The following is a 25,330-nucleotide window of genomic DNA, read 5'->3' as shown; positions in this document are numbered from 1 at the left end:
AGGGTTGAAATTGTACAACATGGAAGAAAAATGGAGTTTGACAATACACAAAGTGCAGTTAATTTTAGGCGAAAGCCACATTTTTGTCCTTACATTTTTACGCAATTCCACTTTGGTCCTTAACTTTTTTTTTTCCACTGCTTTTAGTCCCTAAAATAAAAAAAGCGATCTCGTTTTTGTCTTTATCGCCAATGCCCTAACGGCAAAACCTTAGGTGGCAAATGAAACACCCTATTAGCTGACGTGGCGCTAATGTGGCGATTAAAATATTATTAAAAAGATTATTTTGGCATTTTTATATGCCACGTCAGCATTTTAATTTCTTTAAAATGCCACATCAGAAATTTTAAAAAAATTAAATTTAAACAAAAACCTTAAATCTAATTAATTTAAAATTTTAATTAAAATTTTCTTTCCTTAATATTCATGTTCTTCAACTTGTTCTTCCTGTACTTCACAGACCAAACCCAGCAACGAAGAACTCAAACCCATATCAGAAGAACACAAACAAAAACAAGAAGAAAAAATTAAATTAAATACTAACAGGAAATTTTCATCATGTTCTTCTCAAATCCAAGAAACAACCAAACCAATCTCTTAGCAAACCCCAAATCCAAATCCAGCAACCAAACCCAATCTCCATCAAATCCAGAAAAATAAAAAATAAATACAATAAACAAACCGGCCCAATTTCAAAAAACAATATACAAATCTATATCAAACGCATTTGAGAATAGAAAGAAAAAAAAACAAAACAAAACAAAATTAGAACCTAGAATACAGACACTAACCCCACAAACCCAGACACAGCACAGGCCGCCACAAACAACACAAAGCTCAGAGGAACCTTAGCCCGGGTCCGAAAATCCGGCGATACAGAAGCCGAAGAGTCCGAAACGAGAAAGAATCGGACGAGGCCGAGAAAGAGCTCAAAAGGGTAAGCAGGGGAATGGGGATAGGGCGAGGAGACGAGTGAGAGAGAAGCAGAGAAGAGGAGCTGTGAGAGGTGGAATGTGAAGAAAGTGAGGAGTGAAATGAGTGATGGAGCAAAAGAGAGTAATGGGTTTTTACTAGTGGAAGTGGTGGTGGGTCCGATCTGCCACCACAAGGTCCGATCTAGCACCTCTCTCCGCAAGGTCTCCACCTTCGACACCGTCGAAGATTTCTGGTGGTACCTTTCTAACCTTCCTCAATTCCCTGATTTATTCATGTTTTTGTGTCTATTACTATGATTCTTGATCTGGGCTCCTCTTCATCTTTGCCCTCTTTCGTTTTTTTATGTGTTTATGGTTTTGTTTTTGGGATTTATTTTTTGTTTTTCTGGATTGGATGGAGATTGGGTTTGGTTGCTGGATTTGGATTTGGGGTTTGCTAGAGATTGGTTTGGTTGCCTCTTGGATTTGAGAAGAACCTGAAGAAAATTTCCTGGTAGTATTTAATTTAATTTTTTTTATTTTAGGAACTAAAAGCAAAGAAAAAAAAAAGTTAGGAATCATAATGGAAATTGCGTAAAAATTTAAGGAGGAACACGTGGTTTTCGCCTTAATTTTATCCCCAAAAAAAAAAAAAAATGTGTTTGTTTGAATTTTGTTTGACAAAAGGGCTCCAAAACGTTAAAACGGAAGGAGTGGATTTCATTTTGGGTTTGTTTAGTGTGTGAAGAGGAATTTACGCTTCTATCCTAAAACACTTTTGATTAAAAAAGGAGAGTTTGTTTGAATTTGGTTTGACAAAACGACTCCAAAACGTTAAAACGGCAGGAGTGGACTTCATTCTGTTTTGGGTTTGTTTAGTGTGTGAAGATGAATTTACGCTTCTATCCTTAAAAACTTATGATTTAATAAGCGAAAGAGCTGGGACAGTTTCGACTATCTAATCTCTTTGTTTGCTTTAGCCGTGTTTGTCAGAGAGTGAGAGTGAGTCTGTTCATTTTCACTCTAGTGCAGACTGCGGAATGCGGATTGAAATTTGAAAGAGAGACGGAGGGAAGCAGATCAATTGCCGGACCGGATACTTCGGCAGAAAGTCAGTGCCGATTGCAAACACTTTATTTGAGGAATTTGTGTTTGATTATCATACATTTATTCCCACTAATAACACCGAGAGAGAGGGAAAGGGAAAGGGACGAAATTCAAGGATTGCTTTACGAAGTGTCCCATTTTGTTCAAGGTAGGCATTCAAACCCTTCAATTTAATATTCTGATTTTGATCTTGATATTTATCGGCTATATTCTCATCTTTGGTATTTTCGATTGAAGGTTATTTTAAAAAACAATTGAAATATCTTATGATTGAACTTTCAGTCGTGTTTTAGCTCTTGAATCAGATTACTTATTTCACATTTGCCACTTAAAATTAGGGTTCCAAGTTAACTTAAACTAACATTTTGCAAAAATTGGAAAAAAAAAATGCTAATTATTTTCAGTTTATTTACATTAACATATCACTTTGCTTTGCAGAAAATTAAAAAATAAGAATAGCCGTTTGGTTGAGATAGAATTTTGCTTGTGAAAATGGCAAGGCGAAGAGCCAAGAAAACTGTTAAGAAAGTGGAGACGTCACCTGTGAATGATGAAAACGACGTCGTTGAAAATGAGGTCCAATTTGACAAAGAAGGTATGATTTTCCCTTGCCCCTTTGGTTATGTGCTTGCTGGCACAAGTTAGGCTTGGAGATGCTAACTCTTAAATTGCACTATATCGAGGCATCGTTCAAAATTATGTGTTAACTCTATCAAAAGAACGTATTAAGTTTCAACTCAAATTTTTGTGCCGGATCGTATGTGTGGATCAGACCTGCGTGTATTATGTGTAATACGCAATATGGTTTTCGTGTTTGGATGATACTTTTAAACTATGTTGATGTTATTGCTATTTCTTAAAATGATATCCCCGTTAGCCAAGCATGCCGAATTCATTTGCTTTATTTGAAAATGGAGAAGCTTCCTTTTACTTCTGTTCTTTTTGGAACACCATGCTTTTGATTTTTTTCATTTTCTCTAGGAAACAATATTCTTATGTCTTGTCTATCTTACTTTACCAGCTAACCAGCTGTGTTTGCGTGTGCGTGTGTGTGTGTGTTTATTTGAATCATGAAATGAATGTAAGGACTCAATTTTTATTGAACTTTTGATTTATGGTGTGTAATTCATTGGAGTGATTTTAGAATTGTTTCTCAATTTGTTACCTTTCTTTTATATTTTGTCTTTCTTTCCCTTTTTAAACAGTTGAGCGACAGAGTGGTGCTATTAGGGCTATTCGTGATGTGGAGATTGAGCATTTACTGACTGAATTGCGTTTGCTTCGCTCATATTTCAGCGAGGAACAACTACAAACCCCCACAATGCAATTTTTTAAAGAAAATCTTCCAAACCTTTCAGTTGTAGGAACTGAAGGAAACAAACAATTTGAAGTTCAATGGAATGATAAGGAAAGTAAGGTATCCATGAACCATGCTGATGAAAGAGACATACATTCTTCTCTTCTGCGCCAGTTGTCTATGGTTTATCCTGATTGCCCTGCTACTGTTGCATCTTTGGGTGGCTTTGAGTTTTCTAGCAAAGCAGGTATCAACAAATTTCTGATATTTTGATGAATAAAAATTGACATTTGAGTTTTTTATCATTGATTGTATCTCACAAGAGTGCTTGATTGGTGGCAGTGAAAACAAGCTATCTAGGTGCTGGTAATCTGCAAATAAATGACTTTGTATGTTCTCTAGCTTTTTATGTTATTGCAAACAAGGTTTCTGGATACAACTCTTCCTAACAAAAAAAAATAAAGGATAGTCTCAACTTTCATTTGAGTTTGTTTAATTGCATTGAAATGTGCTTTTCTTTTGCACCTCATGTGATTAACTCATTAAAGCATGGTTTGAGCCAAAATCCAAAGACCCTTTGACACACACACACACACACATACACTTCAGTCCCTTTCTCTTGTTATTCTGATTGAAATTTCCATTTTGTAGGTTTTGGAGGAGCCATCAGAAACTCAGATACTTGGGATGCAAGATGGTCTTCAAACTCCTGGGGTTTGTCTCTTCTTATTTATTTTTCATATTTAATTTTGTATGAAGCTTCAATCTTATTAAAATGTAACTAATCCAATATCTTGGTAAGTTTTAGTTAGGAACCAAATTCTTGTTTCATTTGTTGAAACAAGTAGAAGGGAAAAAATGTTTACTGAATTGCACAATTCATCAATATGCTATAGTCCAACTTCAGGACCTTGAAGAAGTTTTCAGCTGATGCAAATAAGTGCCTACAATGACCAGTGCGCCCTAGATGCTCCAATGAATTTGTACATATGGGTAGATGGGCTTGCTTATCCTTTGACAAGCCCATCTAAGGATAAGCAATGCGCCTGCAATTCATTTGTTAAGGGAGAAAATATAAGCATAAGCAGCTAGTGATTGCAATTGAGTGAACCATAAAAGCATGCTAACTTTCAAGTTTGTTAGAAGAGTGCATATTAGCTAGGAGTTTCAAGGGTTTTGGAGAGGGAAGGGGGGGGGGGGGGGGGGGGGGGGGGAGATGGGAACAACTTATGGTTGATGACTTCCCTGATACTGTGAGATTTCTCATGGGAGGTGTTGGATGGTTATCAAACGGGCATGACTTGATGTGACATCTGAATCATATTTGCAGGTGAGTAGCCAAAGGCTGTCTGTTGGAATGACACCCAAAACATTGAGGCTGCCTAAGCCTGGTGAGATGCTTTTATCCGTACATGGCTCACCCCTTGGAGTCTACAAAGAAGACAATATGGAAGCCATACACGGTATGAAGAGTATCTATATCTTCTCTTGTTCATGTTGTCAACACTGCATTGAGGGGGCATGCTTGCTATATTGGGGTTTTTATTTTATTTTATTTTATTTTTTATTTTATAAGTAGCTTGCTATGTTCATATTGTTAAGAAAGTGGAATACCAAATTCTCCTTGCTGTTTTACATCCTCTACTGTTATGGAGATTTGTTCCCCTTATAAATGTGAATTGAATGGGCTAATTTTATGCATTATAGGGGAAGAGTGTGTTCTTAAACTTTGATTATTATCTTAGTTTTGTTCTGATGTGTAAATTGAATCAATTGATGTGCAGAGTCAGAAGAGGATTGACTGGCTTCAATTTTACCATCAATGTGGTTCAAATAGATGCAAATACTTGCAGTTTCTAGTCCATTAGAATGTTTCTCTTTCACTGTACCAATGACTATTGTAAGCACTGAAATTGTTCTTATATTATAATGCACTGTTACCTTTGCAATGATATTCAAATTAAGAATACTTGAGCATTTCTTATTCGTATTGGTCTGTGTAATTCTTCTTCATTTGCTCTAATAATCACAATGGAACAAGCCTACTCCAATCCACTGATCATATAACGGGGTCCTGATGAGATTTGTCTATATTTGATGTTGAATTAGATTCAAGGTAGCATTTAAGTGGGTTTTCATATTATGTTGGCATGGCTCTGGGTTTATGAGATTCAGTATGCTCATGGTCCAATTTTCTGAGAATGTTATGTCTAAAATTCTGAATTCATGTTTACTTTTGGTTTGATTAAGAATATTTAGATTTCTATAAATGTGATAATTACATGTTCAGCTTATTCTTAAGAATCTTGTGGGATTTATTTATGTTGTTCAAAACTCTATAGTCTATACAATGAGAAATTATTCAATACAACAGGACTATCATGTAAGAGGTGTCTAGTATTCTTCTCACCCAAAAAACTACCGTCATCTGTTTCAAATTGAGTCAGGCCATTTTAACTTTTAAGAGTGGTCCACCCATAAAAACTTACCCACTCACCCAAACCCACTCAAAACTCAACGATCCACAACAACCATCATTTAACCCATATAATCGACCAAACAAATACTCACCCAAATTAAACACCCAGCTCTTCCATTTGCATTTTTTGCAACATTCGGGCATGAAAAGCCTTGATTCCAACTCGTACCATGAAGTCACCATGTATAAATGAATTATTTTCAAATGAATGCGAAAGATTTGCTATTGAAAATTGAAATCAACAGTTACCAAGCATTTTGGACTTGAAAACTCTAGATTGCCCACAAATGCCATTAGTTGAATTTTTGCATAAATGAATCATTCTCAGACTCGGAATGATATGGGTCAATTGCATTCAAAGCTAATACCATCCTTGTACTTTAATGTGAGTGTATTTGATCTGTAAACCTTCCAAAGACTTGTTCAAACTGAAAATTCAAGACTGATATTAACACTGACATCAAAGTTCAAGTGTGATATTTTAAGAAACCTCTTAAATAAATATATATACCCAAGATAGGGTGGGACAAAGTAGAACAATATGGACAAAGCTTGGCCAATGGTTACAACCCTATTCAATATTTTCCCATCGAATGTGAATTTTGACAAATTCACCATTAAATAACAATTTATTGCGAAATTTCCAAAAAATCAAATATCAATAGTTATATTATTAATTAATGTTTAAATTTCAAATTTTTGTAATTTAAAATTATGCGTCAAAAGTAAGTTTATGAATTAAATAGTAAATAATATTCGATTGACATGAAATTTGACACATGTGTTAAGAACATAAGAAACATGCAATTCAATGACTAAAATTTTGAAATATGTAGCAATGTTAAATCTTTTAGTGGAAGTTATAACCTTTAACTATAACCAAGTTTGTAATCAAATTTTGTCCTAACAATATAATCTAAATTATTGATTTATGCTTGTCATCCTTGCGCAGGGGCCATGCTAATCTTCTCTGTATCGTTCCAATTTTATCGGATGTCCCCGAAGGGACAATATAATCTAAATTATCAAAAGCATTAACTATTAACAATAGAATCATCCAATAGCATCAACATGCTCAAGTAAAGACAAATTCAATAAAATCAATATTAATTTCATATAGAGAATCAAATATTATGTTTCATGAGTAAAAATTAATAAAAAGAGATAAGCTTTTGTTATTATTTTTTTAAAAGTGGACTTTACTTTGTTTTAGTTAAGGCATGGTGAAAGAAAGTTGAACTTGAATTCCCAATTCGTGTGAGAGGGTGAATGACTAATGTTGAAAGTGTGAGAGATTGGTTTACAAAAATTGACATCTCATGCCATTGGCAAATCGATACTTAGTTTTGGGGTCTTATTAATAAGAGTGGGAGAGAAATACAACAAAATAAACTCAGATGCGAAGATAATCTCACTCTGTTTTTTATAACTATAAATCTATAAATGCTTTAAGCCAAAAAAAAGAGAGGGTGTTTAGCAGCTTACTAATAATAAAGGGTGTTTAGCAACCCACTAAAAAATTGTTTTATTGGATCTTCAAGTTGAAAATAATTTTAAAGATGATTATAAATTCATTATTTACTATTTATGTTTTATAAACTCAAAATTTAAAAACAACATTCACCATATTTTGTAAAACACTAAAATTCTACTAGTAAGATTCAACTCCTAATAAAATAAACTAGCACATGTTATAACCAGAAATGCATAAGGGGTAAAATGGCTAAATATCACTTATTTAAAACATATTTAACCAAACACCACTGTTTGCAAACTATTTAGCAGAATACCACTATTTTAGAACTCCATATTATGAAAATTGAGTTCCACATAGAACTCGATATTTCAAATATCAAGTTTCATGCATTTTTTTTTGCCACGATTGCAAGCGGTGATGTGGCTTTGTTCAATAAAAAAATCATGGAACTCGATATTATGAATATGGAGTTCTATGTAAAGTTGAACTTGATATTCATAATATTAAGTTCTTTGCAATTTATATTTTAAAAAAAAAAAAAAAAAAAAAAAAGAGTGAAACTTGATGTTAAAGATATCAAGTTCCAGTGCAGCTTAAACCCAAAAACAAAAGAATCTGTTCTCTCTCTCTCTCTCTCTCTCTCTCTCTCTCCTTACCATGGAAATCAAATCCATCTCTCTCTACCTCTCCTCTCACCAAAAACCCAAATCCCCCCCCCCCTTCCCCCCCTCTCTCGCTCAATCCATAGCTCTCTTTCCACCAGAAGATCCCTAAATCTGATCCATTTGAGCAAGATCCCTAAATCTGATCCATTTGAGCTCTCTCTCTCTCTCTCTCTCTCTCTCTCTTTTGAGTAAATTGAAGTTGATTTGTCAAACCCATAAGGTACAATTTTTAACCTAAATTACTGTATTTTCTTTACTAGTGGGTTTGCTTACCAAGTGGTTTGATTTATTTTTACTTATTTAACATTGATGCTAATATGAAGTTGTAGCCTACTGAATAAAAGAAACCATTTACATGATTTCATTGTACTATGGTTCAAAAATATTTTTTTCATTTAATTTGGATGTATATGGTTGAAAAATAATTTTTCATTTAAAATAATTTTTATTTTAATTTGGATGTATATAACTCGACTTTATCTTGCTGCAGTTTAGATGTATATTTTTTATAGTGAAGTTAGTTCAGTATGTCATGTTAAGTGGTAGCCGTGTATCTTATTGAGATGAGAATATCAATTACCATTGATGAAATCATTGTTGCTTCCATTTCAATATAGTTACTATGACACTAGTTGTCTGAAACTAAGAAGCATTTTAGATCTATATTGTTTATATAAATAGCTGTTGTTGCAATCATGGGTGGAGCCAAGGGTGGGGCGAGAGGGGGCAAGTGCCCCCTAGCTCCTTAAAAAAAATGACTTTTAAATGAACAACAACTTTAACTCTTTTAGGTCTTGCCCCTCTTGACATGAGAAAAGAAAAAGCAAAGAAGCATTCTCACAAATAAACTAATCTGTATCATTGACATAAGAAAAATCCAAAAAACCTATACTACTTAATCAATAAGCCTAGCACCTAAGAACAAGACACCAACTGTCACTTCTTTAAAGTCACTATCACCCATGATTTCACAACACCACACCATTCCTGCTATCCTTTTATATTTTCTCCCCAATCCCCGTTTTTTTTTTCAAACCGGCCACAACAACTCAATCAATGGGTCCCATATTAATATTATACACAATATAATATAATAATAATAAGTAATTTTAAAGGCACAACAAAATGTTATAACAATTATAGTTGTTTACAGTTATTTATTTATTTATTATTAATATTGATTAATTTTCTTTAGGCTATTTTTTTATAGTGTCTTTTAATTTTGCCCCTCCTAAATTGAAATCCTGACTCCGCCATTGGTTGCAATCGACTAGTCTCTTCTTCATAGTTGATGTTGTATTTTTAACCATTTTGGATTGTTTGGATTTTGTAAATGTCATTGGTTTTCGGCTTGTGTTTCAAAAAATAAATAATAAAATCTAAGTACCCAAAAATTTCCTTGTGTAAAAGACACTGCGGGACAATATTTCAAAAAGGTCTATTGGTAGTTAGCACAAATTTTTAAATTACAAAATTTCAACTTACATAATCACCTTTTGTTAGACATTAACAACAATGTCTTAAGTTCATAGGTAGTTTTTGGAAATAATCATTGCTTGAATCTGAAAAGTCTGAAATTTGTTTGTCATCTTCTAAGTTTGTAATTTCATCAATGGACTTGATGCTCACTCTTGTGCCTTCCCCTTTAGATGTTTCCTAACTTTTTGGATTACATGGAAACAATATAATCACATTTGCATTTGATTGTTCTCTCTTTCAAGGTGATCAAGTACCTTTGTAGATTCATCTCTAGGTAACTTTGTGTTAATACCCATTTTCACGACACATTTTTACAAGCCCAATTCATGTATTATGTTTTATTTTATTCTTTTAAGCATGACCCAAGCCCATGTGACTTTTTGAGGAAATTGAGGAAATGTGGTTTGGAGGGTATGGGTCGGTTCCTTTCGGACCTTTTACATGACCCCAGCCCATGTGTGCTACCAAGTGGGCAAGGGACACTTGTAGCACCTCAGGCTCATGGAAGAGGACTTGTATCCAAAATTTCCACCCCAAAACAGCTTTTATGCTCTATGTGATTGTGGCCCAAAGTTTTTGTCCAAACCTTTTTTTTCCTTTAAAAATGGTTGGCTCTCATTGGCCAACTTCAGCTGCTAGCTCTCATCTAGTTGAGCCTCCCAATGGTCTGAAACAACTGAAAATGAGAAGCCAATGAGGGTTTAGTCAAGCATTTCCCTTAATGATGATAAAAGTAATCCTTCCTTTTATCCAAATAAAAGCAAACCTGAAAATTACTACTTGCTTAACACCTTGGGGTCCAAAACCTTTTCTATTGACCAAAAACCAGTCACTTAAAGCACCCTAAACTCAATATAAATTCCACAATCAGATTCAAAACAAAGGAGGACGTTTTACTCTGAGAGCAACACCCCGAGCTCAATATAAGAGTCTTTCTTCAACTAAAAAAACAACCAACCACGTTCTACCTAAAGAGCTGAAATTTCAAAGCAAAATCCCATTAAGCCAGTCAATAATCTCACAATTCCAAAGCTTGGGGGTGGAAATATGGGTACAGGGGAACCTTCCCTCTCTTCCTCACGACCTCCCTCAATTTCCTCTTCTGTATGACTGTGGGTCGAAGTTTTAGACCTATTATGTTTTTATGCTTTTTCTGCACTTTTGTTGTTAGCATTTTGATTCTCTCTTGTCAAAGCACCATTAGCCTTTGTTTTTTATACATTGTGAATTTTGGGCTTGATTCTCCATAAACAAACACTTCTAAAGAACCTAAGGGGAGATTTGGGCTGTTTTCGCATTTTTGGCTGTTTTCGCATTTTTGGCCCTTGTCGCAAAACGTCCCCGACACTTTGCAAAGAACTAGATATTATGAATGTCAAGTTCTAAATTACACGCAACTCGATTTTGAAAATATTGAGTTCCATTTGATATTTTTTTATTAAGAAAAGCCACATCATCGCTTGCCACTACGGCAAGTTACTCATGTGGAACTCGATTTTCATAATATTGAGTTCCAAAAGGGTGGTATTCTGCTACATAGTTTGAAAATAGTGGAATTTGGATAAATATTTTTAAAATAAGTGGTATTTAGCCATTTTGTCCATGTATAGGATACAAATTCTCTCTGCCTAAATTATCGAATTATAAGGGGGAATTTTTTATATAAAAAAAAAAAATCACTTCTGCAATAAATGACAGAAACTTGGCAAAACAGGTCGGATTCTTTAAGCCAACCTGAACCCAAAATTTTTGACTCAAATAAAAAATGGGTTGATCCAGGACTCGACCCTTTTTTATGGGTCAACCCGACTAACTAGTGTCTTGGTCCGTTTTTAAATACTTTTTTTAAAAAAAAATTTAAGACATAGTTGGTTTACTTGTTTGTTATGGGTTTTACATTGTACAACCCAAACTCAATTGACAAATATAACGCACGTGACTTTTTATTCCCTAAAAACATCAAATTTTGAAGAAAAAAAATTTGGATGACACCATTTAAAAAAAAAAAAAAGCATCTATTTATATTTAATATCATTCAAAAACATTAGTCTCAAGAAAACAATTGAGAATTTTATCTAGTTGCATGCAAATGAATTGATGATTACATGCAATAAGTAAAGATTGAGACATTCTTCTTGCTTGAATAACAAGATAAGTAAAGATTTTAGATATTAAATAACAAAGTATTTATCAAAATAATCTGGATGCAGTAGACTTTAAAACAAAAATTTGAAATTATAGACATATATGAGAAGTATTTATAAGTGTGTAAAGGGTAAAGATGGAGTATATCAATGAAATTGGCTTAAATTAGGAATGATTAGGCTTATTTTTTATCAATCCATAGCCAAAATAAAATAAAATTTTCCTGGAGTGTATATTGCCTAACAATAATATAATATTTATAAAAGAGATCATATATAAATAAGTAAATAATCAAAATTTGATATATATTCCCAAATTGAAATAGAGTGCCAACCATAATGCATCAAAAATTAAATACAACTTTTAGATCATTTTTCAAGGTATTAGACTATGATATTAGTTTTCAAGATTTAAAAAAAAAAAAAAAATCATATGTTTTTATTCTTTGTCAAATTAGCTATCTAATTGGACATTTGTAATTTTGTTTTATATTTTGGGATGTTGATATTATGTAGTAGTGAAATTTATGTGTTTGTTCTAATTAGATTTTCAAATGGTAGATGTAAGGACCAGATTCGAGACTCAGTCCAGGATGAATGGACTTAGGTCCAAAAAGCTCAAAACAATGAATTTGTAGAGAGTGGGTTAAAGAACTAGGCCCTAATGAATTTGACAACGGCTAGTATGGATGTAGAAGATGATTAAGCAAGAACAAAGAATATAGAGCTAAATGAGTTCACCGTCCGAGGAGGTAAGTTTTTATATAAATCAATTAAACAGAGTACAAGTGCAATTTAGATTGCTACAGTGCCTTTTCTTTATTCCCCCCCCCCCCCCTTTATCAATGAAGGACCTCTTACATTATATAGGTCCCTCAGGATGATCTCGATCCTACATCTGTTGATTATTTAAGCCACTATTCTAGTGTCTGTCCCATCAGACACCTCCTCTGGCCTTCTGTTAGTTGTGATAACCAAGACAACACTGTTTAGTTGTTTTTTCCACATAAATGTGGTCAGAAAGTTAGCTGCATGGCATTAAATGCGGTGGCAACAGCTTTCCTTTAGATATTTCCTAGCTCCCATCCTACTTGTATGTTCATGAGGCATGTCTCTATCACTAAAGTTTCCTCGAAGGTCACCTTGACTTTTTAGGAGACATATTTGAGTTGTGCTTAGTCTATCCGAGGAGACATTCCTCCTCGGACTATCCTCCCATTCGTATTTCACTTATTAAATTCTAAGTTTGACTCTGCCACATCCATTTATTTGTCTTCAGATCACCATGCTCTCGCCCAGAGCCCAAGGCTCAATATGTGGGCTGGGCCCTTGACCCTACAGTAGACTATTCACCTTTTTGTATGTACTATTTATTTTGATCAGTAATATTAAGATTTGTATAATTTTATAATTATTGAATAAGTATCAATTTGTTGAGCTCAACTCTTGGATGGTGAATTTAAAGTTATATATATATTTTTTTGGATAGAAAAAGTAATGCATTTCATACTAAATAATTTACAATTATTATATGACCAAGATAAAGACATAATTTTTAAAATAATAAAAAATTTCATGCGAGAAAGTACTGATTGACCCGACCCTATTAAAGCTCTAACGAGCACATCTAGTGCGGTTTTTGAGTGTTTCTAGTGTCTCATAAATTCGCATGATAAATATCACAACTCATCATGTGATTAATAAGAGATAATGATGAGCCCATATAGGGACACTTCTCCACTAACTACCGCCCACGACTAATCCACGGTTTTTTTTGGATGGAATTGGAAACATCAAAATCATTATCAGATTTTCTTCTCAACCAAAAAAAGAAAATCATTATCAGATTTCATTTAGTCATTCCAGCCAGCTGGATGAACCACTGGTGGTGTGACACGATAAAAGAGAAAACTTATGGCCATAAATTATGGGTAGAATAATAAATAAATTAATAATAATATATCCATCACTAGTAATACTAATAGTGTAACTAATAATAGTACTACTGAGAGGGCAGAGGGCAGAGCAGAGAGATGAGAGGAATGAAAAATGGCGTGAAGCTTATCTTTTGATTTATTTAAAGGTAATTTGGTAACTTCATCCGGATTCTAACGGTAGGATTTCTCAACGTGCACGGGCTTTTGGAAAAGACTCCTCACAGCTCCATTAAGAGAACGCGCAATCTCTTCACATGAGCTAAACGCAACTTTTTCTGAAAAGTTGCTTTTTAGCTTCTACCAAACGCATATATTACATTTATGGTTACGTGCTTTTTGGGCTGGGAAAGCTGAAATAAACGGGCACTAAAACTCTTTCAGAACCGTGAAGAAATGGAACCTGACGGCAAAGAAGTGGTGCTAATCACGGGGTGTTCGGCTGGCGGTATAGGCCACGCGCTGGCACGCGCGTTCGCCGCCAAAAACTGCCAAGTCGTGGCAACGAGCAGGTCCAAGGTTTCGATGGGAGACTTAGAGCAGGATCCTAGGTTCTTCCTGCAAGAACTGGATGTCCTGTCCCACGACAGCGTGCAACGCGTGGTGTCCAGTGTCGTGGAGAAGTACGGTCACATAGATGTGCTGGTGAACAATGCTGGGGTCCAATGTGTAGGCCCTCTTGCTGAGATTCCTCTCTCTGCTCTCCAACGAACTTTTGATACCAATGTCTATGGTAACATACTGAACTGACTTATCAGCCTAATTTTTGTTAATTATTGTTGGATAAATTATGATAAAGATATATATATTTTTTAATTGATTTAAATGAATTAGTATGGATTATAATTAGTTAGATTAGTTTTGTTTAGGATGATTTTTTTTTGATAAATTTGATAGGTACAATGGGGAAGGCTGGATTCGAATATAGACGGCTGTGTTGAAAACATTAGGAGCTCTAGTTGAACTATGAGGCTCTTGGTGGTTTTAGAATGAATTGTGATTAGTTTTATTGATAGATTATAAGAATTTCGTATTTAAATTTTATCTAATACCAAGTCTATTTTGTATAGCTAGACTAACTTGAGGTATACACTCTCTTGAATAAGTATTTTTTATCAAAATTTGGAGGCTTGGTAATGGTGCCTTCAAAGCAACTAATAAAAAATTGTGCACATAACATATGCTTTACTAAATATTCTTCTGCTAACCTTTTATTTTGGTTTTTTTTTTAAAAAAATTTTAAGATGTGCTTAATCTGTGTTTTTGGTTTTCGTTACTGCCATGTTGTAATTGTGATGGTTATTTCTCAAAATTCACCGAGCTTCAACTTTGGGACAATTGAGAATAATATTAAAACAGTGGTTGTGACTTGTGAGTTTGATCCCTGCATTCTACACCTCCTCCCATTTAACCACTTATTAATAACGGGAGTCTGGGTCCACATGTGAGTGAGGGTGTTAGAATAATGATTAAGTGATTAAATTCACTACTGCCTATAAGTTTAAGCTTTTTGGACAATAGGTAATTTATCATTGCTATATGCTACTGTTTTAAAGGTTAATTTGAATGGGCATTTCTTCACTTATTACAGATTGCCCTGCCTGAGGTCAGCTTGTTTTTCCTTACTGCAATACTTTTTTTCAATGTTTCACACACGTGTTTTGTTTTGTTACCTCTCGGTAGTGATTGATAGCAGTTAAAGTTCTTGCTGCTATAATAGAAGGAAAACGGTATGACATTCAGAATTTATCTTTGGAACTTTGACAAACTTGTAAATCTCAAAATATTGGGGTACTTGCTATTTGAAATTTGATAGCAATATCTAGAAGGAACAAATTTGAAAAGAAACGAGTTTTATGTCCTTTAGGGAGAAAATTGTGATTTTTTTTAAAACTTAATGAAGCAATATCTAGAAACAGGTTCTTTTGTAATGCTTTTTATAGGAAATGTTAGAACTGAATATCAAAATGGTGCTAAACAACAATAGTAGACCCTAAAATAGATGCCCATCTTGATGCAGGCTGGTTGGGGTTGCTGTTTATGCTTAGAAATGAAATGAGAATGAGGCAAGCTTATAGGTGGATAATACCATTGCATAGAGAGAACACTTTGAAATACTTGTATTGCAATAATAATCTGTGTAACAAGTCATGCAGCAAATTACTTGTATTGCAATAAGTAGTTTGATTGGCTCAAACGTCGCTTATTTCTGATTAGTTCCTACAGAGCTAACTAACTAAGGCACTAACTAGTTAGTTACAAACTAATCTCATTGGCTGCTGCATTAACAGACAGCTAGAAACAATGTGATTGGCTGCAGCTTAACTAACTGGCAGCCTAACTACTTCTGTTACAACAAGTTGCTTTCAAAACCACTAAGCCTACTTCTAAAGCTTTCAACTAACCTGACATGAGGCTTCACCTTGAACTAAGCCACTGCACCAAGCCTAGCCCAGTTGCTGAAATCACTAGCTGGCTTATTACCTGCTGCTGCACTGGATTATGCCTGCTGTTACTGCACTCGGTTGTTGCTGCAACATACCAAATTACTACACAGCCAACTACTCCCAAAGGCATTTACCTATGTAGATGCTCCTGCATCACATCTACTTGGTATCTGCTATAGAATGAGTTTTTCAGAGGCCACATCACTTATGTTTATGCTGCGTCAGCACACTGATACTTTGCTAGTATCAATTCTTTAGTTCACCCAATGAAGAATTTTCAGGCCTCACTCAACGCTATTCTTTGTGATGGTTCAATTGGTAACTGCATGACAGCATTACAGTTAAGACGATAAATGTATCATTAATCAGCATCGATGCACTCCTTTGTATGTGTATATATGTATAAACACACAAGTTAATAACTTTTTATTGAATGTTTTTGTTTTTTGGATAAATTCGCTATCGGGTTAATTATCTCCTTAAATCAATAGCTATTTCATCTATGATAGTATTAAACTTAAAGTTTTTTGCACTTTAAAAATTATATAGTTTGTCATGCACATACATGTATATTTACATTTAGTTGAAAGAACTGAAGGATCAAATTTTCTACCTTCTTGTTTTTTAAGGGGAGATCTTTTGCTGGCCTTTCCATTTAAAATTGCATTTCAAAATTCCTCCCAATATTTGCCATTTGGAAACACAGATCTTCGCTAAGGTTGAACTTTGCCCTCAAATCCCAAGCCATGCAATAGGACTTGTGTAAACTTCAAAACTAATACTCTGCTGAAAAAGCATTGCCTCTCTGAATGATAGGATCTATTATTGCAGGGTTTCTGTTGCTCAGTCTTCATTACAAAGAACTTGAACAGAAAATGGTCAGGTTACATCCTGTGAATAGATTGACCACATCCTCAAAAACTTCTGAACCTCACTGCATTATTGACTTAGTAAACACATTGAAGTGATGCAAAATACAAATTACATCATTTGCATTATGCAATGTTTCTAATTATTTCTCATATGTTTGGCTTTGGATATGAAGCTTGTGTTTTCTTTACATCATACATGGTAACACATGGTGCTGCCTCTGATAAATTGGCCTTGTAACAACTATATGTATATGGCATTGCTACAAGATTGTTCTTTGTATTTGAATCTGTCCATGTCTAAATTATCTGTTTTTTAATCTGACCCTCACAGCAGATTTGATATGTTCTTCTATTTTCTTCCTGTAATATCTCATGGTTCTTTGTTTTCTTTGATTACATTCCTAAATCAATGAAAAAAAATTAAAACAATGAATAATAATATTCATTTATAATGTCATACTCTAAAATAGGTCCCATGCGGTTGGTTCAAGCTGTTGTACCTCACATGGCATCCAGGAGAAAGGGAAAGATTGTCAATGTTGGAAGTATTGCTGCTCTGGCTCCGGGACCATGGGCTGGTGTATATACTGCATCCAAAGCTGCTCTTCATGCATTGACCGACACATTGAGGTTTGTATACAACCTGCATACATCTTAATGCTGGGTTATATCTGCATAAAAACAATGATTGTCACATAGATAATTTTAGTAGGGCAAATTATTTATGCTATTAGGCATAAATATAGCTGTGCAAAGCCGTTGACAATAATTATCTTACCAAACGAAGAATTGCTGTTTAACAAATGAAAATCTTGGAATTGTCAAGAAGAAACACAAGAAGGCCTTCTTTAGGATAAAACCGTGTATGACTTTTCCAAGTTAAACTTGTATGAATACATTTAAGAATAAACACAATTTAGGGTAACTTTATTTAAACCTAAGAATGGGAACAGCATAGTTTTTAATTCATAAGATAGTCATCTCCTAGCCACAGCTTTTATGACTTCCACTTTCTTTAAGCCAGGCCAATGGTTAATTGAAATCTACCTTTGTAGTAGGAATATTGGTGGATCCTTTGTTATTTGATGATCGCTTAACGCTTAAATTCTCAATTAATATTCCATATACTTTCCATGTAACATGCAGATTGGAACTAAGACATTTTGGGATCGATGTTATCAATGTTGCCCCAGGAGCTATTAGGTCAAACATAGGAAATGCTGTCATAGCTAACTACAGCCAAATGCCTGAGTGGAAGTTGTACAAACCTTTTGAAGCTGCCATCCGGGCCAGGGCCCATTTTTCACAAGGAACTAAGTCAACCCCTTCGGAGGAGTTCGCGAAGAAGACTGTGGCTGCAGTGCTGAAGAAGAATCCTCCAGCCTGGTTCTCCTCTGGTCATCTCTCCACCGCAATGGCAGTCATGTACCATCTGCCCCTCTTTATTAGAGATTTCATAATTAAGATAGCAATGAAAGGTTGAATTTTACCTCTTTGGTTTCCTATATTGATTTTGGTCATATGTTGTACATTAACTTCTTGTTGTGTGTTCTGTTTTGTCCTTTCTTTTTTGTATTCATTACGCGCCTTCTTTTGTATACGGCCTGTGTACTGGGGATGCACTATTTTTGGTTTGAATGAATTTATTCACTCATAAGAAAAAAAAAAGATCATATCTGGTAGCCCCCAAATGCTAAAAACATGCACACGAATCCTAGTATTCCAGCACGATGATGCCTTGTTAGGTGCATATAGCACTCTGTTTCATAATACAAGAGAGAGAGATGGAATAACTTGCTGTTTTTATCTCCTGAATTATATGTAATCTTTGACTTCAATGGATGATGACTTCTCGTTGTTCTCGATGTTGCATTGGTGACAATTGAAAGATCCTTTTAGAGAAAAGTTGAGTCAGGATAGATGGTGAAAGTTGGATAAACAGAAAATTGACAGAAGTGTCTCATAGGACAATGTCAATATAGGAAAATATTACACATGATTCATGCAGGTCTGATCCACATATATGATCTGTACAAATATTTAGTTAAAACGTAATGTTTTGATACATTTAGTATGTCGTTTTGAACAATGCCTTGATATATTACAAGTTGAGAGAGAGCATCTCCAAGCCTAATATGTGCCGTCAAATACATCAATAATGGGTAATTAAACAATGTAAAAATACATTAGTCTAATCTCTTTATTATCCCAATATTCTGATCAGATTTGTACCTTTCATAAGTTAAAAAGATTAAAGGGAAATTACACCAATCTCCCTTGAGGTATAAGAAAATGAGAGTGATCCCTAATTTAGTTTTGCACAAATATCTCCCTAAACCCCCTTCCTTTTGAAGGCAGGGGAATCCATTTCCTTGTATTAAATATTAAAAATGATTGATTTGTAGTTCAAGGGCACTCTTCCTAATCTTTACCTAATTGAGCATTCATAATGTTTGGGTAAATAAGGTGAATAAGATATCTCAAGGGTTAGATAGAAGCTTCATCGATAAGACGAACAAATTAGGAACATGATCTCTTAATCAAGTTCAAAAAAGATATTTCATTGTATTGTAATGTTTATCACAAATTAAGGGGAATTTCATTTTTGCAAAATTTCAGGGTCATTGTCATTTCTAACCTCAAGGGAAGTGAGTATAATTTTTCAAAGATTAAATTATTTACTAGAATAATCAATTCTAACTAAATTTACTCACATTTTTTTTTTTTTGAGAAAGAAATTTACTCACATTTGATTTACTAAACAAGAACTATTAAATAGTATATATTCTAACAAACTTAACCTATGAAAATTTATCTGAGCTTGCCCACACTTAGTTAAGAAAATAACATACAAACGCCCCCTCCAAAAGTTGAAAATTTATCTAACTCTTAACAAATTTCATACACACAACAACAACAAAACACCCCACTATAGAGAAGAGAAGTAAAAATCATACCTTCTTTGACAATTTGGGCCTTCTCTTCAAGGACGTCGTTTTCATCAATCAAAAAATGATTTCAACAATACTTATTAGTCACCTAGGTAATCTTGAATATCCAGGCTTGTCACACCAATTCTTTTAAATAACAAATAAGCCCCTGGTATAGACAACAAAAATTGAATAGTTAGACTTTGTTAGAGTGAAATGTAAGATCCATGGGTATGAGTGCATTAGTTCTATTATATAAGGAGTTATCACAGTACTATTTTGAGAAAATACTAGTACCAAGCTTGAAACAAACAAGTAGTAGAAGTGGATGAGAAATTACAGATGTCACCTAAGGCAAACTGAAAATACAGTACCAACTAGCCCAAACAACAATATTGTGGTGAAATTCTTGAAAATTTTGCTTTTTCTTGGCCTGAAAACAGGAAACAAATGAAGAACCCATATCAGTATCAGCATGATGCAAGATTCAGTACATAATTCAGTCAGAGGACATTACATTTTCATAGAGATAGCATATAAGAAGAATCAAAATTAAGCAGGTAATGAATCTCACAAATATCAAGACTGATAAATCTAAATTCAATACGATTCAATTATTTGTTCATAATTCACATCATCATGTAACACCTTTCTTGCTGCATTACTTTAGCAAGCTTGGAATCAACATTGAAACTGGTACATTCAACTCAACATTGGATACTGTTTGATCTCTACTAAATTTATATAGAGAGAGACTGAGAAGAGAGGAGAGGCAATGGTGCCTTCAAGAGAGAGTGAGAAGAGTGTGAAAGAGAGAGAGAGAGAGAGAAACATATTAGTTCATTTGGAACTCAAGTCTCTCAAGTCTCAAAGACTTGAGTTCCATGGAGAGAAAAACATCAATTGATTTTTATTTTTATTTTGTTTTTAGTTCTTAGTGGAACTCAAGTTTCGGAGACTTGTGTTCCAAAGAATACTACTTAACTAATATGTTTCATTTTCGGCCACACTAATATGTTTGCAAAATAAACACAATTGGCACACCAAAAAAAAAAATTTTCACACGGAACAAATTTCTATAGGACTTGAGATTACTAATGTCGAGTTCCACCTAAGGCTAGGCTTTTCATATGTCACTGAGTTGTTTATATAGTTTGAGTTTAGCTAAAAAGGAATATATTCCCTTTTATTTAATAAGTAAGTTCAAACCTAAAAGTTTAGGCTCAATTATCAAACTATATGAACTTAATCATAATTGTATGGGTTGCGGGTACAAGACTCTAAATGTGTGTGTGAACTTGAGTTTAGCTTGTGTAAATTTGTAAATAAGTTTGTAAGAAATCAAATTAATTTGATATTCTACAGGGTAACGCTATCAAAGGTGTGTGTAACTCCTACTTTCCTAAGTAACTCCTATTTTAATGGACAAGTAAAAATTAATTGTACAAGAAAACATGTCGAGAAACACCTTAGGAAAATTTTAATTGAGAGGTAAATATAACAAATAAATACATCAATTGACCCAAAAGTTTACGTCTAGCTATGGGTTTGTTTGGGGTTAATTGTGCTATATTAACCACTCACCCGTGTTAGAATCTAATTTCCTCTCTCAAAGTGTGTTTGTTTCTCAAAAAAAATAAAAAAATAAAAAAATTACTCACACTTATCATTATCCTTTTTATTATTATCTAACATGGGCATTACTAACCAACCACTAACACATCAGTACTTCAATAAAAAGTGTTGCCTGTCTTTTCTATTGCTGCAGGCATAGTTGCGCTTTTATTTTGATTGTATAGAAACAACCTGTCCAAATCTTATTCATATTGGATGACAAAAATGCTTGACAACTTCCAATAGTTTCAGAGCCTGAGGATGCCTGGACTACTCACACAGTTTTGCAAATACCTAAAAAGCTATCAACCCGACTGAATGTAAGGTAAGATTATAATTCGTTTGCACACAAACAACAAATTAAGTTTTAGCATTAATATCATACTGTACTTCTATTGCTGGTAGTAACTAATTACAGCAATTGCCTTTTTCATCAACAAAACACCAAACAGAACCATATGGAGACTCGAGTCATTAACTTCACAACAAAATATGTTCACTTATGTTTGTCCCACGGATATGGTAATTTCATGCCATTTCCTAGTGAATTATACATGGATCATTTTCTAGGTCTCATTGTCCAAAAGTAAACAGAACCTACAATGACGTGATTACAACTGCCCAACTCCCTTGCCTATTAGCCTTTGCATCATGGAACACTAGGAAGCATGGCTTTCAACCAGGTCAACCTCTTCTCACTTTTTGTCGATATGAATGTTTTTCTCCAGGTTGGGTGCTGAAACAAATAACAAGCAACACTATAAGTACTGCAATCAACATCTTGCATACCATTTAGTATAGCAACACAATGACTTTCAGAATATGGGTCATTAGTTTGAGGTGTTGCAGTTCCATTTGATTTCAAGACAGAATTAATCTCCCTTGAATTCTCAGTTCCCTTGTGATATTTCTTGTTGGGTCCTGAACCCAAAAGCTGTGGTGACTGGCGCTTGTTGCATCCATGTAAAACGATGTCATCAACATTCTCCCTTGAGCGTGCAAGATAGTTTCTTCCAGACCCATCTCCACCAATTACAATGGCTTGCTTTCCAGTGACCATTGGCTTTGTAAATATTTTGCATAGCTCTTCATAAATAGGACACCCCCATTTCCTGTATGGCGCAATCTCAGGATGCACCTATAAGTTTCACAAGTTGAAATTTTGGAATACAGTTAAAATTAGATGTAAAAGAATGTGTGCATGTGTCAAGAGAGGGAGAGAGAGAGAAGAAAATATGTACCTGAACATATTCTTTCCACACAAGATCATCAACATCCATCATCTTCCTACGATAATTCCTACCAAAGTTGCCATGGTTATACAAAGGTTTTACGATGGAATATCGTTTTCTTAAAACAGCTAGGCGTTTTTTCAATTCCATCTTATCGTAATTTAGACCTGTTCGATGATTAAATTCTTTGCATACATGGTCCCATGCCTCCTCATTAAAGGCACTGACACACGCGTCTGGATGGTAGTTCATTTCTTCAATCAGCAATTCTACGAATATCTTCTCCAGGTGTGGTGCCCAGTTTGGACTGAACCAAACATCCTCTGATTGCTCTTGATTTGTCTGATTATCAATCTAGAATATGAAAGATTTTGCCCACATTTAGGTACAAAAAAGACTAACTTTCTACTAAATTCCATCTTTGATATTTCATAACCAGCAAAAGGATGATACAAATACAATCCCTTAATTCTTGCATATGCAACTCAAACGTGTGCTATTGACAAATTGTATTACATTATGAAGTAAAATTTGAATGCAAGATACCATTTTGGTTAACAGAGTAAAGATGGACACTTTTTGAACATTTCTTTTACCTGTAAGCCTACCATAAGGCACCATCACTAGAAATGTTCATATTCACTGATGTCATGTATGATATATGCAGAACCATAATACATCTGACACAGAACCCATCACAAAACCAATAATGAAATGTACTGCCAAATACCAATATCAGAGTCAAACAAAAGGGAACCACTTTTTTGCAATAATCCAAGCAACAAAATCAACAAAAGTGATCAATAAAAAAAAATGACAAAAAGCAATTGAATTTACCCCTGTTTTGAGGTCCTTCCCCTGGAACTTGAAAAGAGAGCTAAGCCCATCAACCTTGTCCTCCAATCTCTGAATTTGGCAACGCAAGTCTTGGGGATCTTTCTCATTCTTAGCGAGAACGGAATTGTTGGAGTCCTCGACTGACTGAAAGTAGAGGCGACTGACATTTTTTGCTGAACATTTTTGCATGCACACAGGGCAACTATATCTCCTCCTTCGCAAGCAGTGCTTGAACCAATGTTGTAAACTATGGATTCAAGCGCGCACACACCACCAGAATAAGTAAAAAACATCAATTCCATATTCTGACTTTTCATTTTTCAACTCATGCATTTATAGATAAAATATGATACATACATAAATATTATATTCAATGAGAGAGAGAGAGAGAGAGTGACCATGGCTCGTGGAAGACATGACCGCAGACGGAGATGGCTTGGAGATCTTGAGCAAGGGGCTTGAGATCTTCGAAGCAAATCGAGCAAATGGTCTTGACAATGCTCTTGCCACCCACCATATCTCTCTCATTTTTGGTGACCATATTTCTCTCTGTGCTCTGCGTAATTTTTTTTTTTTTTTTTTTTCACAGGCTTCTGTGACTTCTGTCTCATATATATTTTACTCGGTGGGGGGTGGGGAATGGAGCGAAAAGTTGAAGTGGTAGCGGGAACAAAGTGGAAAAATCCAACAATTTTACCCTTTTTGGCTCCAAAATCCAAGGATTTGCAGTAAATCACATTATTATTATTATTATTATTTACACTTATTTTCATTTCCTCCAAAAACAATGATTTATTTATAGATAAAATCTTAGAATAAACTATATGGGTAGAAAGTTAGTACACTTTTGACTTTTCATGGTTGGCTGAATCACCTTAATTAAATAAATAAATAATAATAAAAAAATAACCATAGTAAAATCAACATACATCATCTTCTTAAAATAAAACATAAAACATTCATCATCTTCTTAAAATAAAAAAAAACATACATGCAATGTGTCCTTCTCCCAAGTACGGTTTGGTTTGCATCTTCACAAGATTTTCCATCTTTTGCACTTTTTCTATCATCTGAAGCAAACATAGCTTAAAGTTAATACAATATTATTACTTCTTCATTTTTTTACTATGTAATTTTTGTATGAATAAAATCATGTCATTATTCATCAATTTTTTTTTTCATCAATTTTTTTTTTTAATAAATAATGACATGATTTTATTTAGAGCTGTAAATATGACGAGTCGAGTATTAAAAATTCAAGTTTGTTCATTTAATTTAATTTTTTTTCAAATATGAGTTGAGTTTGAGCTTATCACCGATCAAGATTTTATATTCAAATTTGGTTTATTTTCTTATCGAGCAAGCTCGAGTTTATTTATGAGTTATTTGATTAACTTATTCTTTTTCTATATACTATGAAACCATGACTAAAATGTTTTACTTTTTCACAATTCTATTAAATTTTACCGCAAATAGACTAATTATATCATCAATAAGATACAAATACAATAATTTAATATTATATAAACCTATTACAAACTTGTATAATCCAATTTCAAATCTATATAAATGTATTTTTAGATAAGTATAAATATAATTATATATAATATTATATATAGTTAAATCAAGTTCTCATGTTCACAAGATTGTTTACAAATGCATTATTATAATTGAGTTTGACTCGTTTAATAATCAAGCCTCAACTTAAAATTTGAACTTGACTTGCTTTCTAAACAGTTAGAATAAGTTATAAGGGTAAAAAGTTAGTACATGTGCAAATCTCCCCTCAAATTATTTAAAACAAGAAAAAAGTTTGTTTAACGGGTGTTTTAAAGTATTTGTTAATAGAGCATTTTAGAAATGTTTTGAACAATTTTTATGAAAAATGTAAAAGATTATTTA

The 25,330-nt window shown here is 34.0% G+C and overlaps 3 protein-coding genes and 1 non-coding gene across 5 annotated transcripts; 2 read left to right on the top strand and 2 right to left on the bottom strand.

The window, feature by feature from the left end:
• The first annotated feature begins 491 nt into the window (after nucleotides 1-491).
• LOC126733192 (uncharacterized) lies at nucleotides 492-5,304 on the top strand. 2 transcript variants are annotated; one of them, XM_050436402.1, is made up of 8 exons: nucleotides 492-1,171; nucleotides 1,947-2,169; nucleotides 2,460-2,616; nucleotides 3,227-3,565; nucleotides 3,661-3,707; nucleotides 3,970-4,032; nucleotides 4,649-4,781; nucleotides 5,103-5,304. In XM_050436402.1, the coding sequence occupies exons 3-8, from the start codon at nucleotides 2,514-2,516 to the stop codon at nucleotides 5,117-5,119; spliced, it is 702 nt and encodes a 233-aa protein (XP_050292359.1). In that variant the 5' UTR covers nucleotides 492-1,171; nucleotides 1,947-2,169; nucleotides 2,460-2,513; the 3' UTR covers nucleotides 5,120-5,304. The 2 variants fall into 2 exon arrangements, with proteins under 2 accessions (XP_050292359.1, XP_050292358.1); XM_050436401.1 differs by having other exon boundaries at nucleotides 1,942-2,169.
• A 1,398-nt stretch (nucleotides 5,305-6,702) lies between these two features.
• LOC126690684 (U6 spliceosomal RNA) lies at nucleotides 6,703-6,806 on the bottom strand. Its single transcript, XR_007644721.1, has one exon. It is a non-coding gene; the product is annotated as a U6 spliceosomal RNA (small nuclear RNA).
• Nucleotides 6,807-13,521: 6,715 nt separating this feature from the next.
• LOC126733191 (short-chain dehydrogenase ptmH-like) lies at nucleotides 13,522-18,413 on the top strand. Its single transcript, XM_050436400.1, has 3 exons — nucleotides 13,522-14,229; nucleotides 17,286-17,445; nucleotides 17,962-18,413. Exons 1-3 carry the CDS (start codon nucleotides 13,893-13,895, stop codon nucleotides 18,296-18,298), a joined length of 834 nt encoding a protein of 277 aa, XP_050292357.1. The 5' UTR covers nucleotides 13,522-13,892; the 3' UTR covers nucleotides 18,299-18,413.
• Nucleotides 18,414-21,833: 3,420 nt separating this feature from the next.
• Nucleotides 21,834-24,142, bottom strand: LOC126733190 (uncharacterized). The gene is made up of 4 exons (XM_050436399.1): nucleotides 23,827-24,142; nucleotides 23,429-23,675; nucleotides 22,601-22,945; nucleotides 21,834-22,497 (listed from the first exon to the last, which is right to left on the bottom strand). The coding sequence occupies exons 1-4, from the start codon at nucleotides 23,967-23,969 to the stop codon at nucleotides 22,009-22,011; spliced, it is 1,224 nt and encodes a 407-aa protein (XP_050292356.1). The 5' UTR covers nucleotides 23,970-24,142; the 3' UTR covers nucleotides 21,834-22,008.
• Between the last annotated feature and the right edge of the window lie 1,188 nt (nucleotides 24,143-25,330).

Source organism: Quercus robur, chromosome 6, assembly GCF_932294415.1.
Source record: "Quercus robur chromosome 6, dhQueRobu3.1, whole genome shotgun sequence".
Lineage (NCBI taxonomy): Eukaryota > Viridiplantae > Streptophyta > Magnoliopsida > Fagales > Fagaceae > Quercus > Quercus robur.
This window is presented reverse-complemented; position numbering and strand designations above follow the sequence as displayed.

Excerpts from the sequence above, each read along its gene's own strand:
- LOC126733192 (XM_050436402.1), top strand. The coding sequence starts at position 2,514 with ATGGCAAGGCGAAGAGCCAAGAAAACTGTTAAGAAAGTGGAGACGTCA. Across the intron at positions 2,617-3,226 it reads GGTCCAATTTGACAAAGAAG|TTGAGCGACAGAGTGGTGCT; the intron begins GTATGATTTTCC and ends CTTTTTAAACAG. Across the intron at positions 3,708-3,969 it reads ATCTGCAAATAAATGACTTT|GTTTTGGAGGAGCCATCAGA; the intron begins GTATGTTCTCTA and ends TCCATTTTGTAG.
- LOC126733191 (XM_050436400.1), top strand. The coding sequence starts at position 13,893 with ATGGAACCTGACGGCAAAGAAGTGGTGCTAATCACGGGGTGTTCGGCT. Across the intron at positions 14,230-17,285 it reads TTTTGATACCAATGTCTATG|GTCCCATGCGGTTGGTTCAA; the intron begins GTAACATACTGA and ends ACTCTAAAATAG. Across the intron at positions 17,446-17,961 it reads GCATTGACCGACACATTGAG|ATTGGAACTAAGACATTTTG; the intron begins GTTTGTATACAA and ends TGTAACATGCAG.
- LOC126733190 (XM_050436399.1), bottom strand. The coding sequence starts at position 23,969 with ATGGTCACCAAAAATGAGAGAGATATGGTGGGTGGCAAGAGCATTGTC. Across the intron at positions 23,676-23,826 it reads CATGTCTTCCACGAGCCATG|TTTACAACATTGGTTCAAGC; the intron begins GTCACTCTCTCT and ends TTGAATCCATAG. Across the intron at positions 22,498-22,600 it reads TGTGGAAAGAATATGTTCAG|GTGCATCCTGAGATTGCGCC; the intron begins GTACATATTTTC and ends TGAAACTTATAG.